The 12,898-nt window shown below is 46.6% G+C and overlaps 1 protein-coding gene across 2 annotated transcripts; it reads right to left on the reverse strand.

Annotated features, from left to right (window-relative positions):
- Positions 1-1,518: 1,518 nt before the first annotated feature.
- fdx2 (ferredoxin 2) lies at positions 1,519-7,829 on the reverse strand. Of its 2 annotated transcripts, XM_088932389.1 has the most exons (6): positions 7,646-7,829; positions 7,170-7,227; positions 6,124-6,230; positions 4,688-4,775; positions 3,803-3,968; positions 2,419-2,444 (listed from the first exon to the last, which is right to left on the reverse strand). In XM_088932389.1, exons 1-5 carry the CDS (start codon positions 7,827-7,829, stop codon positions 3,812-3,814), a joined length of 594 nt encoding a protein of 197 aa, XP_088788515.1. In that variant the 3' UTR covers positions 2,419-2,444; positions 3,803-3,811. The 2 variants fall into 2 exon arrangements, with proteins under 2 accessions (XP_088788514.1, XP_088788515.1); XM_088932388.1 differs by having other exon boundaries at positions 1,519-3,968.
- Positions 7,830-12,898: the final 5,069 nt, after the last annotated feature.

The raw sequence follows: 12,898 nt of genomic DNA on the forward strand, positions 1-12,898 counted from the left end.
CTGCATCAAAATATTAGTCTGAAAAGACAAAACAGCATCGCCAAAAGGAAGAGAATGCAAAAGTATGGTAAAATTAATTTTTAACAACTTTTCTGTTCTTGGAAATTTTGTGTTGAATGGAGTCCTGAATGAGTATGGGTAAGAGTCCGAAACTCCTAATAAAGTTTGGTCTTATTTGTCAGTATGACTGTGCATACAATGCTTATTGCAACAGATTGAAAAGATTAATCAGTTTCTGTCCACCTTTTGCTTGTAGGGCAATTTAGACAACATCCCCTTTAGGGACAATGCCCTGTACAGTATATAGGCATGTATGTCAGGGAAAAAAATGTTTAGAAAACATTGAAATAACTGCTTTCCTAATATCACTTCTCTCCTAAAACACAACCATGCCATCAAAAATTGCCAATGTTTTGTGGGAATCCTTACCCTAACCCTAGCTAAGGGTTTGTCTTAGGTTAGGATTAGGGTTTAGACCTTACTCAAAGAGTTTCCACAACTTTTCTTTCATTTGACTGGAAAATTTACTTCACTGCTTCAAAATATTAGTCTGAAAAGGCAAAGCAGCACTGACAAAACGAAGAGAATGAATCAACTATGGTAAAATTAATTTTTAACAAGTATTTGTCATGGATGTCTGAAAGGCATGCCGTAGAATGGCCAAGAGAGCAGTAAAGACACTATGCATAGGGGTTAGCCCGGGCTCAGGAGGTCAGACGATGTTGGGAAGAAATCTATACCCTCAGGCCACGGAAGAGACGACCTGGTGCTAGGCGGGTCTCAAGACACCCGAACCCTCAATGCTGAACCGGGAGGAAAGGGTGACCCGGAATTATACATACAAAGACACACCGGTAGGACAAGTAAAGCACAGGGAAACTAAGAACAGGACAGAGTAGGAGATCCCTCTAGCTGTAGAGGCATGACAGTATTCTGTTATTGGAAATTTTGTGTTGAATGGAGTCCCTTTACCCTGGTCAGTATATAGACATACAGTATAACCCAGCTCAGTGGTATTTTATAGATCACTGTATCTCTTTAATAAGAGAATTATTTTTTTCAGAAATCAAGTGGGTCAGATCTTTACAGATAAGGAAAATCCTGTGCATGTCTAATTAAGAATCTTTTAATGGGCTGAATCAGGTTGGAGCAGAAACCCACCTTGCAGGAAGTGGGTGTGAGACCCCTGGAGAAATTGCTTTAAAAAGGAAAGCCTGCTGGGGTCCCCTGACCTGCAGGCAGCAGGACAGAACAACACAGTTCTCAGGAGACCTGTCCTCACCCTGCAGCTGGGGTACCCTGATCCCACCCTGCAGCTGGGGTGCCCTGATCCTCCCCCACTTAGCTGAGTATGCTGTCCCCACCCTGCAGCAGGGGTGCCCTGATCCCACCCTGCAGCTGGGGTGCCTGATCCAGCCCATCAGATGGGGTGTTGTCTCGTGGTCCCCTGAACTCTGTTGTGTCCCTAATCTACTGACCCCTCCATGAAGAAAATAACACATGAAGAAAGCAAAAATCCTCCCTCCCACCACGATTTTATTTGACAAACAACAATACATTATGTAGTCAGTTCTTACAAAAAAAACATAAGATGTAACACTTGTGTGCAGGTGTGGGTACATGGTTTACATGAATATTAGGTCCTTCAGGCCTGGATTACCACCAAAATATCAACCTGTCAACCAGATGTGGGGTGTATACATGGTGCCTGTCGCTGCTTCTCCCCCACAAGACCCTCCCAGTGCCGGGTGTGTGAGCTGAGGTCACACTTCTCATTTGCTCTGGCCCAGGACTACACTGGGCAGAAAGGTTAAAGCTATCCAAGACTGCCAGTCTGCAAGGGTGGCTACTCATTTCATTTGAAATTTCACAGCCTGCAGATGGCAGTAACACCACATCCGTCCACATCTGGGCTGGCAGACCCATCCTTCCCTGTGCGTGGGAGCTGGTGACAGTTTTCAAGGACACGTGCTGTCACAGCAAAAAATTAAATAATCATGTTCTGGGATCAGACAACACCACTGCATTTCCAGAGAAGCAGGGGGAGGGGGAGACGAAACGAATGCCACCTAGAGAGGCTTGGCAAGCCCATGGGCTCAGTCTTTCCCAGCAGCAAGACGAGCAGCAGAAAGACCCCGGCTGACTGACCAATGTCCTCGACCAGGAAATGTGCCGCGCGAGAGAGAGAGAGCCCCACTGGATCAGGACCCGGGTCCCACGCAGTAATCCTCCTGGGCAGATGTGGCTGTGCCCGGATTGTGTTTTTTTTGGGGGGGTTTGCTTTCCGTTTTGTCTTCACTCCAGCATGACAAGTAAATCGCAACAGCAGCAAGAGGAGACTCGTGTGGTTCCCCAACGCCCCCCGAACTCCTCAGGGGTAGGAAGTTGGCACACACTCTGCTCCAGCTGTTCCAAAGGCCACCACCAGTTAAAACCAAAAAGCACTGGAGCAATCGGAGATAGACAAACACCAGGGTAAGAAGGTAGAAGAGCAAGCCTGCCAGGAAATCCTATACGTCAGCCGGTGTCCAAATGTCCACCTCAGGGCTGGAAAAGGACCCACGTGCCAGACCTCTCATTCTCATTGCACAATTCTTTTTAGAAAACCTTCTGGCTGTTGCAGAATCTCCGCATTCTGTGAGGCCACCATCCTAGAACAAATCCAAGCAAGCGAGCGAGCTGCATCAATGAAAATCGGAGCCTGAGAAAAGCCACAGATGGCAAGGAACAAGCCAGTCTGGCCCGGGAGAAAGATCGCACAACAAAAGGAGCCCGTTTATAAAAACTCTGCACGTGACCCTCTCTCGCTGACCGATTGTACGGCTCTAGCCAGTGTAGGAGAAATTATTTTTTGCTGCAAAAGTAACTAACCCTAGCCATATCACAGAAGCATGGCGCAGAGAACGAGAGATCCGGCCCCGTGTGCTCATCAGTGAAGGAACATGCGGCCAGGTTGCAAGCAGAGAGCTTTTTAATGGAAACCATCGTGACTCGATGGCTCAATAAAATACAGACCTCAACAAACAATACAGAACAGCACTCCAGGGGAAGATTGTCTGGAAAGGTTCCCTCGGGAAGCTGCTGCTTATGCCCAGTTACTCATGCTGTCCATTGGCCTGTCCACCTGCACTCTGAAGAATGGACAGCAGCTTCACCCACCAATAAGCCCACAGCACTGTGCTTCTTAACTACAGCCCTGGAGGACAGAGGACCCCTGTCTTGTCTGAGTTTCATTCCGGCTGATGTTTAGTCCCTAAGCTGCAGAGACTAGTCCCTATCATCGGACCACTCAGATATTTTTAACCTGCTCCTGCACCTGAATCTCCCCTCTCCCCACGTACCTATCCTACCAAGAAAGCTCCTCCCAGGGCTGCTATCTCACAGTGTCCACACACCACAGATGTCTTTTTTTGCCATTTTCTCTTGTGTTTTTCGGCCACCTAAAAACAAATAACCTTATTGTAGTGGAACTTGCATTATGCCATCGCTATCCCACCACTCACAACCTACTCCAGGTCTTGACCCTGATGCTGCCATTATGTACCGACTATCATCTGCAATTTCTGTTCAGTCCCCTTCTAGAGTCATCTTCATACACCTCTGCTCACTCTTGCCAGAAAAATGTCAAGGCAGTGCCAATCTGTCCTCCCATGATGCCCCACTCCAATGCTGTGTCCAGCCTGGCCAGCTGTGCCACCTCCCGCCTTTATCCTGGAATATAACAGCAGGTCAGGGCCCCCTCGGCATCCCGCCAGCCTCCTCCGCGTGCTTCCGAAGACGCAGACCCACCCCCTCCTCGTACCAGCTCGGGTCAGTGTGGTTTGGGGGTGTGCCCATCCACGTAGAAGTTGCGGGTGACCCTGGGCAGCGTCAGCTCCATGCCGTCCATCTCGGGGGTGAGGACGATCTGGCAGCCCAGGCGGGAGTTTTCCTGCAGGAGAGGAGCCATGTCCAGCATGTCCTCTTCCCTGGAGAGAGGGAGACAGGAGTGAGCCGAGGTTCCTGGCCTCGGAGCCCGTGCTCCAGGATAGATCCAGATTCAGCTCCACAACACCCTCCTCCCATGCCGCTCAGCTTGTGCCCGGGACTGATTGCAGTTACTACTGGTTCAGCCACAGCTCTTTTTATCATTTTGAATTCCAATGACCCCAGGGAGAGCAGTTCTACATCAATCCCAGCAAGGGTGAAGTGGACCACACCTGAATTTTCTGTACTGACTTAGGCTCCAGGTCAGGGATTTCAAGGGTTAAAAAAACCCTGCAGGACTCTGGATCCTGAGATGACCGGAGCTTGGAATCGTTGAGACTGCTCCAGTCAGGACTGAAAATGGCGCCCTGGATTCAGAGATGTGATCTGAACTGTGAGGAAACCAAATTGTAGCAAGTGGTATACAATCCCCTCAAAAGCAAGGCTAAATGCTAAGCAGGTTTATCAGGGGGTAAAGTTTTTAAAAGAGTAAGATCAGCCACAAGGGCCTGGGTGGGTTCAGACACTAAAATAGTGCAAGCTGTGCTTAAAATAACCGACTGGCTCCTTCTCTCCCAACAGCCCAGGGCTAAATACTACAAAGTGAGAAAGGAAACTTCTCAAGCTCTGTAAAAAGCGACTGGCTGCCCAGCTCGTTGAAGCATCTCCTGCTCTACCAGGGTCCGTGAGCTTGACGTGACCTCCACGCACTCCTGCTCACCTCTCGTCCGGCTCGGGTAGCTTGTCGCAGTAGTCTTCGCTCACATACACGTGACACGTTGAGCACGCAAGCGAGGCTTCGCATGCTCCTGGAAATGACACGGACAGCTCCATCAGTACCCAGACAGCAGCCTTTCAATCACCCGCTGGAAGGAGGGCTTCTCCCAGTTTCACAGGAACACACGCGCGGATCAGGGGGGAATGTGTCTGGAAGTCAGCACAGTCACCTACACCACCCCCGATCCAGGGGCCCCCAGTCCTGGTCCTGCTGGTTTTCATTCCAGCCCACTTTCATTAGATAACTGGAGCCTTACTTCTTCCAAGAAGCTGCTTCAATTAAATATCTGCATGTTATTTCACTCACAAAGTACAACAGTTAAAGCTCCAACATGTTTAAGATCCAGAAACAAACAGTTCACCTTTACATTGTATTATTAAATCAATGAATGGTTTGTTGGTGTAACTTAGGGCAGGCTGGATCAAACACCAGCAGGACTGGGAGCCCCTGGGGTAGAGGATGCAATCAAATCGCAAGTCAACCCTAACAAGCTCATAACAACTCCCAAGTATCTTTGGTTTCACTGGAACAGAAGTAAAAACAGGTCCTCTTCTGCCAAACCAGCAACAACAAGTCCACATATGTTGTGTTTCATTCACTTGGCATGTTGGCTGCCTTTGTCACTTGGGTTCACACATGAAAAACTCACTAACATTCAGACTGACTCAATATTCCTGACTTTCCTTTGAAATCTTTAATTTGTGACAGACAAGCCACCCATTCATTAGTACCCCTCACTGAAACAGCTGTGATCCTGTCTGATCAGCCTAATATGTTGTTATGTCTGAGGCTTTGGCACTTAAACCTTCATGATCTCATGTGTGGCAGGAATGCTTCCTTTGCTAGAAAAAGAAAATGCTTTCATTGTTATAAGACAATATTCACCCACAGAGAGACTTGCATGTTCTGACAGGTTTCTCAGCACCCATGTTGAATATTCTGATGTTATAATATTGTCAGACTTTGTCGTGCAAGTTGTCCATATATCGTTTTATTTGATCATTACAAATCATCAGTCTTAATACATTTTTCAATGATAAAAGTTTTCATAATCATAAAAATAACAATTCTGTTAAAAATGACTCAAGAGTTCAATAAAAAAAAACATTTATGTGTGACATTAAGCAGTTCCTCTTTTTATTTGTGCAAGGGGAATCTCTGCACAATGTGCTCTTTGCATGTGTTTTTTAGTGACACACTCTGAGAAATGAGCTCTGGCTGGTGTCCACCTCCATTACGCAGTCTGCTGTCTTTGCACAGGACTTGGAAGTCCTGCCAGGCCGGAAGCCCAGATTTATAGTTCATAGACTTTTTCTACTGGCGGGACTTTCAGGCCCCAACAAGCCATGAATGGATAATTCTTAAGGAAGAAGCTGTACCTTCCAAGTCGATGCCATGCCTGTGAGCCAGGTAAAGCACGTTGTCTCCCACTCTGGCCTGGACAGGAATCCTCTTTCCCGATCGATCCACAAACACCACATTGACCCTGCAGGGTGAAAAGCCACACCAGACCCATCAGCACAGTCAGAACTCCTTTCTGTTGGCAACTCTTCATCACCAAGTTGACTTATTTGTTTTCCTGATAGTCCCAGATCTTAAAGGGAGCACTATATCCAGACCTCTTGATTTTTGGTTAAGAAATCCATAAGTACACAGGAGAGGTCCCAAACGAAAGCAAGCCCTTGGGCTCACTGAGTCTGTCTGATTTTTAGTAGGATCTCATTGCGCTGTTTCTTGAAATGAGTCAGGGTATCACAACATGGCTGGGCAACTTGTACTGATGACATTGATCACTAAACCCAGTTCAGTATCACAGTTCAGCTGGAGTGGCATTTTTATGGTGGCAGGTCTGTTTCTGCCAATAGTTAAATAAGATGTCCAGACCTTACCTTACTGGTAAGAGAATGGAGATGCATGTAATGTGCAATAATTACAAGTACAATATTTGAAATTATTGTAATTAGTCACAGTAAAAGTAATTGTAAATTCCAAGGGCAATACTGAATGGTAAACTGTATCCTAGTGAAGACTCAGTGATGGTTAAATACTGCTCAAAATGAAATAAGGTGGAAAATAAGCACAGTAAACAACACAACATAACTTTATCATAAATTTTTAATATTACCGCTAACTTGTCCTACTACTAAGTGTTATGGTGCTGCACACATTACAATACGGTTGTCTATAGTTCTAGTCTTGAAAAACCCCATTCCAATGTCTTATAGGTCGCCCTCTGGTATCTCCAGTTTCTAACATCTAACATCTGAACTAAGGTGGGAATGTGAAAAAAAAACATTGCGTGATTGGTGCACGTTAAGTATATGAAGCAATTTCCTGCCAGGGCTAAACACGAGGAACCAGGCACAGATACAAAAGGCCAGACGAGGACATTGAACTCAAACTGCCAACAATTCAGAGCACTTACACATCTCTCAAGTCTTCTGGTTCTCTGCCTTCAGTGCCCTCTTGGCTCTGATGGAGACCTAAAAGGAGCATCATAAAAGGCAGTCATTCAGACAGCAGGACCCCAGGGTGTCACTGGGCAAAAATGAATTCAGTGGCAGCCACTACAACCCTCATTTTATAGCACTTTGATCCATTTCAGCTCCTACATGAAGTGTCTAAACATCTTATTTCCTATATACGACAATGTTTTAAAATTCGGGGAATGCACCTTGTCTTCAAAGCACTATAATTCGTCACAAAATAAATGACAGCAAGATCCGAGACCAATTAGACGTGAGAGTCACGTTCTTTAAGCCATTTTGGCTCTTAAGTTGAAAATTTATTTTAAAAATGTGCACTGTTCTCAACTTTGTCTAGTACTTCAGGGTATCTATCCATAACATCTGCCTGAATTGTATGCAACTGTATGGGGATAGCAATCGAGACAAGACTCACCGTATGTCCAATGTAGCTTCCTCTTCACGGACCGAAAGAAATGGACACCTGGGTTTGTATGGGTACATCCACCCAGCCTGAGGAAACCAGAAACATTACTGCTGGAAAGAACTCCACAGAATCTCAAAGTCAGCCCCGCACTCCTCCTCACCATCCTGGAGGCCGCCATGACAGTTGTCGTCATGTGACCCCAGAGAGCCAATGACAAGCTCGCCTGCTCGAAGCGCGTTGCTAGTGGGCTTGGGGGCTGTTTCTCCAAGCGGGTTTAATAATTCAATATTCTCTCAAATTAACTTTAAATTAACCTGCTTGGAGCAGGTTAAGTATATAGGATATGTTGCTTTTGTTACTCAACCGGATACAATTCAGTGTTGCTTCGCGAAACCGAAAATCTAGACTTTTGACAACATATTTACTAAAGAGTTCAATTTTTTTTTATTTACAGAGCAAAGCGATAGAGCGTATGTGGAGGGAATTAAACTAATTTACTGTTCTGTGTAACATTATTCCTAACCGTTATGCCTGCAATATGAGCAGCAACTTGAGAGCATGACGAAAACACAAATTCTGCTACCTTAGGAAAATAAAAAACTAATTTTCACAGTAAGGTTCCTGTAACAATTTTTCCATCAGTAGCTTTCATGGCAGCGTTCTAACTTAGGGCTGTATTTATTAATGCATTAAACGCTGACTTATTCGTTGGGGGACAATTTATAATTGCAAGTTTAATAATGCAAGTACGTTATACTGTATACAAATTATAAACTAGCATGTAACTTGTCAAATTCTTTTCACAGTTTGGAACTGGATTAGTATGCTACAGAAGACTCCATTGCACGCGGCACCACCAGGGGGAGCTATTGTCTGAAAGCCGGTCGTGTTCTAAATAGCAAGCTTTTAAAACAGTCGTAGTTCAGGTGGGTAGCTGCGTCAGCATGCGTAGGCTGCAAAGGAACAAGTAATAGGTTTATTCCATGCTGAAAAAAAAGAAGAAAGAGAACACAACGTTTCGGCCGTGGAGCCTTCTTCAGGTGTGACACTCACACCTGAAGAAGGCTCCACGGCCGAAACGTTGTGTTCTCTTTCTTCTTTTTTTCAGCATGGAATAAACCTATTACTTGTTCCTTTTTAAAACAGTCTGCGACCGTGTTAAAGCATGGCCTGATTGCTGGTAGCCGGAGCTCAGCTGACCCAAGTTCTAGGTTAATACACGGGGATCGTGACTTCACGAGTGAAACGATTCCAAGTGTTGTTGCGTCGTATAGCGATTGAAATAAATCCATATGTCATATAAAATTATACACCGAAATTCAGTGAGATGTTGAGTATCTTATAACATACTCAGTTCGTTTCCTCTGTATTTCACAAGACGCAGGCGATCGGAAATTATAAAGTCAGGTTACAGTATCTGTGTCACACTAGCTGAAACCTGCTTTCACACCTACAAACAGCTGCCTCGTCTCGAGAATTTACAAGAAATCCTCTTCAACTTTCAATCGCGTGCCTTAACTTCCCAGCACTTCAGCTTTTCATTGTATTATTTTGTAATAATCCAAATATGGTTAAACATATTAGTATGTATTAAATAGCACCGTGCAGGAACGTGTCTTTCTTCCTTTAAAGTCCCAGATAGGAAATTTGCTTTGCAGGTAGGTAAAGACGTAACACGATGCACAATACATTTAACACAACATGATCCCACCATCAAATAAAAAACATGCATGTATGATGAAAAAATACATGAATAAAGTAAAATAAACTGTACAATGCATAGTAAAATATGCAATCAGTTGTCCAAAATAAGCAGGTAAGCTGGGGGAATAAATGATAACTTAGATCTATAACTCATAGAAGATTAGACATAGCGTGTTATTATTATTGCTAATAACGCGAGATGAGCTTTATTGCTTATTCATGCTTATATCCAGGAATTGAAGACTGGTTTTAATTTAATTCAATTGTGCTTATTTTAGAAACAGAAAATAAACACATCTGTGTATTTACAAAGAAAACAAAACTTTTAAAAGATCATTCCGATATTAAATGCGATAAAGAATTACAATTGTAGGAAACTTTTAAAATCTGATTCACTGTATGCAAATCTCTTCTTTAAAAAACAGCTGCTGTAGTGGGCTTGCACCACAGGGGGCGCTGTAGCTCCGACTTCAGAGCAGTAATTGCGAGCCGCCAATTGTCAACCTGGAACCATTCTGAGACGCCTTCGGGAGCTCCAATGATGCTTGCAAACAATTGTTTATTGTTGGCCTTTGCATCTTCAGACACTGAGTCATAAACCATTTTCTCTGGCCCTGATTAGAGTCGGCTTGCGAAGAAACTTTCCCACATTCTGGAGCTCTGTCACTAAATTTGAGTTTATTTTGTGGTAATGTACAGCTCGGAGCTATTGGCACTTTTGGAAACTAATCAGAAGCGCCGATTGAATTACGGCAGCGCCTGACTTTCCTAATTCAAACCGTGGGATCGATCGATAGTGCTGGAACGGGTAAACTAGAAAATGCAGAGACAGCGTCTGTGTAGGTTTTTACTTCGATAAGTGCGCGCGGGTGCAAAATAACTGCCGTGCAGACTTGCATTTAAAATGCCAGGTTCAGGCTTTCGGCCACACTTGTTCGGTCTCGATTACTCCAGTAAGCCACCCATCTACAGCGGGGGGGACAGGCGGCTCAAAGAATCAGAGAAACCGTTAGTCCTGGGATCTGCGCATGCGCCCAGCTGGAATCCCTCACAAGGGTCATGGACTGTGGGGTCAAGGGGCGCCGACTGTTGCCTCCGTCTGTCTCATCTGCGTGGGAGTCCGACTGTGCCCCCTCACCCACTCACGCACCTGTGTCTGTTTGGTTCATTTCTTGGTCTGTTGCATTTTGTGTCCTTTACATTCAATGCGTTTTCAAAATCAGTGCAAAACGAGAACAGAATTGGACAGTACAGCTACATATCAGACCCTCCCAGCTCACACCTGTAGGAACTCTGGACAAGGCTTGGACACAGGCAGTGTTAGCATTGGACTGAATGAGCCCCCTCCCCCTTCATCCGTTCACCTTGATAAACCCTAATGTTTAAAGTACACGCTGCAAAGATGAATGAAACCCAGGAACATTCTTCATCTGAAACACTCAGGTCCATATTCCACACACTCCTGCGGCTGCTAAGGGTTAGTGTGAAAAGCCCCCAGACAGAAATAGGAAAGTAGAAGAAGCCCGTGACAATGATGTCATACTGTGAGTTGGGCAGGAGGGCAACCTCCCCTCCCAGGGGGCAAAGGGAGTCAGCTGATGGGGCAACGGAGCTCCCTCTCCCCCAGGGGGAGTAATGATTCCTGCTGGCTGGTGGAGAAGAGGCTGTCCCCTCCCCTCCCTTGTTCTCAACTTAGACGTTGACATTCCCGTCAGCCGCGATCCCAGCCCCCCCCCCACGTGCAGCGTGGCTCCGGCTCCTCCTGTCACAGTCCGCTGACATCAGCGGTCAGCTCCAGGCTGCACAACGTCAGCTCCAGCCAACGAGTCCGGAGCTCCGCCTTGTCCTACTGGATAGTTAACGTCAACCGGACCGGAACCTCTCCCCCATGCCCCTCCGGACTTGACCATGCGTGGCCCGCGCCAGGGCCCGCTGTTAACCTGGCACCCCGGGGACACCCTGGCCCGGGTAGATACTTGCCTCCACTGGGGGAGTCACAGCCCAGGCTGCACCCTGGCTGGAGACCCTGGAGTATCAGGGTCCGCCTGCCCTGGCGAGGCATCTTCCCTGATTATCCACAGGGGGGAGCTCACGGCTCCACCTGTGAATCTAGTGTGCCACAGCACCAATGACTACACTCCGCCTAGCGCCAGACAGTGCTGCTCCGCTGGAAGGGAGTTTGCTTTGATCTGGGCGTGCTCCCCAGCTGTCTCCTTTCACTCCATCAAACAGCCCTGGCAAGCGTGGCACCTCCGGCTCTCCAAGCTCCCACCACGCACGAGCCAGGCGAAACTCCAGAGGCTCCAGAATGGCAGTTGTCCTGGGTCAAGGAGAGCATACTATGTGTTTTCTTCGTTCTCTTGAAAGCTGTTCTAGTCTAGAAAGTCAAAACGGTGTGATGCCCGCTGCTGTAGCTGCCATCAGAGGCGAGACTGCACCACAGCGTTCTGGCAGCTTCGGCTACCCAGATTCAGCACTGCTCTCATCGTGCTGTTGTCCTGGAATCTAGAATCCCCATTATCCTGGCTGTGAGCTCAGGCTCTTGGCTTGCACCTGTCATCTGTTGTGCACTTGCACTAGAGATGGTGGAGGGACATAGGAAAAGCATGCTGTAAGGCCAGCGAGAGAACATCTCAGTGGGTCTGCAGTGCCCAGCATTTGACCTGCCTACTGCAGTGCATCGCCTTAGACTCTGTTTGCATTTCCTATCCAGACCCCAGTCATAACAAAGATTTTTTTCACAGCAGTCATGACTTTTGAGTTGCATGAACTCCTACCTCCACCTCCACCCCTTATTGTCTTTTTAAATCGCACAGGATGTGCTCCTTCCAATCAAAACCTGCTCTCCCCTTCATGCAAATACCTAACGCAGAGATTTCAAGGATGTGCTGAATACAGAGCTGAAGAGCTGTTAAGGCAGCCCTAGAGGAAAATAAAAATACTTCCCCCACCATCTCCCCTTCTGCCCAGCTTTCCCAGAATGCTTTTTCATGACATGTGGCCCAAAAAAAAATTTAGCCTTATGCACGAGCTTCTGTATCGAGCTTCAGTTCCCTGCACAATGCACAATGCCAGGCTGCAACAGATGCTACCAAGTTTGTGCCTGCTCTCTCCTGTGACTGACTTTTCAGGTGACAGGACCCTGTGAGTGCATCAGTTCAGATCTGGATGTTCTCCACAATTTCTCCCAAAGTGCCCTGTATTCACAGCGCCCGGCTCTTGTGGGCACCAGCCGTGCTTTCTTACTTCCCCGATGAACTACAGGAGATCTCAGCCTGATAATGTCCGCAGGATGGGCAGAAGAATAAATCAGAGTGTAGGGGAAACACAGGGAGATCCCTGGATACCGTGCTGGGATGTGTAGGGGAGCATCAATCCAGGCTTTGTTCTAGGAGGAGGAAGACACGAGGAGGGAGCGAGACAGAGGGAGGGAAGAGAAACAGGGCAGGAAAAAGCTAATCGTTCCACCAGGAGCTCTTAGCCTACTCGACTTCAAGGTCCAGAGACCCCGCGTGACTTTCTCCCCCTGCTACGATTTAGAGCCGGAAACAAGGGGTT

This window comes from Atractosteus spatula, chromosome 14 (genome assembly GCF_055471065.1).
Source record: "Atractosteus spatula isolate fAtrSpa1 chromosome 14, fAtrSpa1.hap1, whole genome shotgun sequence".
In the NCBI taxonomy this organism is placed as follows: domain Eukaryota; kingdom Metazoa; phylum Chordata; class Actinopteri; order Semionotiformes; family Lepisosteidae; genus Atractosteus; species Atractosteus spatula.

Excerpts from the sequence above, each read along its gene's own strand:
- fdx2 (XM_088932388.1), bottom strand. The coding sequence starts at position 7,829 with ATGACGACAACTGTCATGGCGGCCTCCAGGATGGTGAGGAGGAGTGCG. Across the intron at positions 7,228-7,645 it reads GAAGCTACATTGGACATACG|GTCTCCATCAGAGCCAAGAG; the intron begins GTGAGTCTTGTC and ends TGCTCCTTTTAG. Across the intron at positions 4,776-6,123 it reads GCATGGCATCGACTTGGAAG|GAGCATGCGAAGCCTCGCTT; the intron begins GTACAGCTTCTT and ends TGTCATTTCCAG.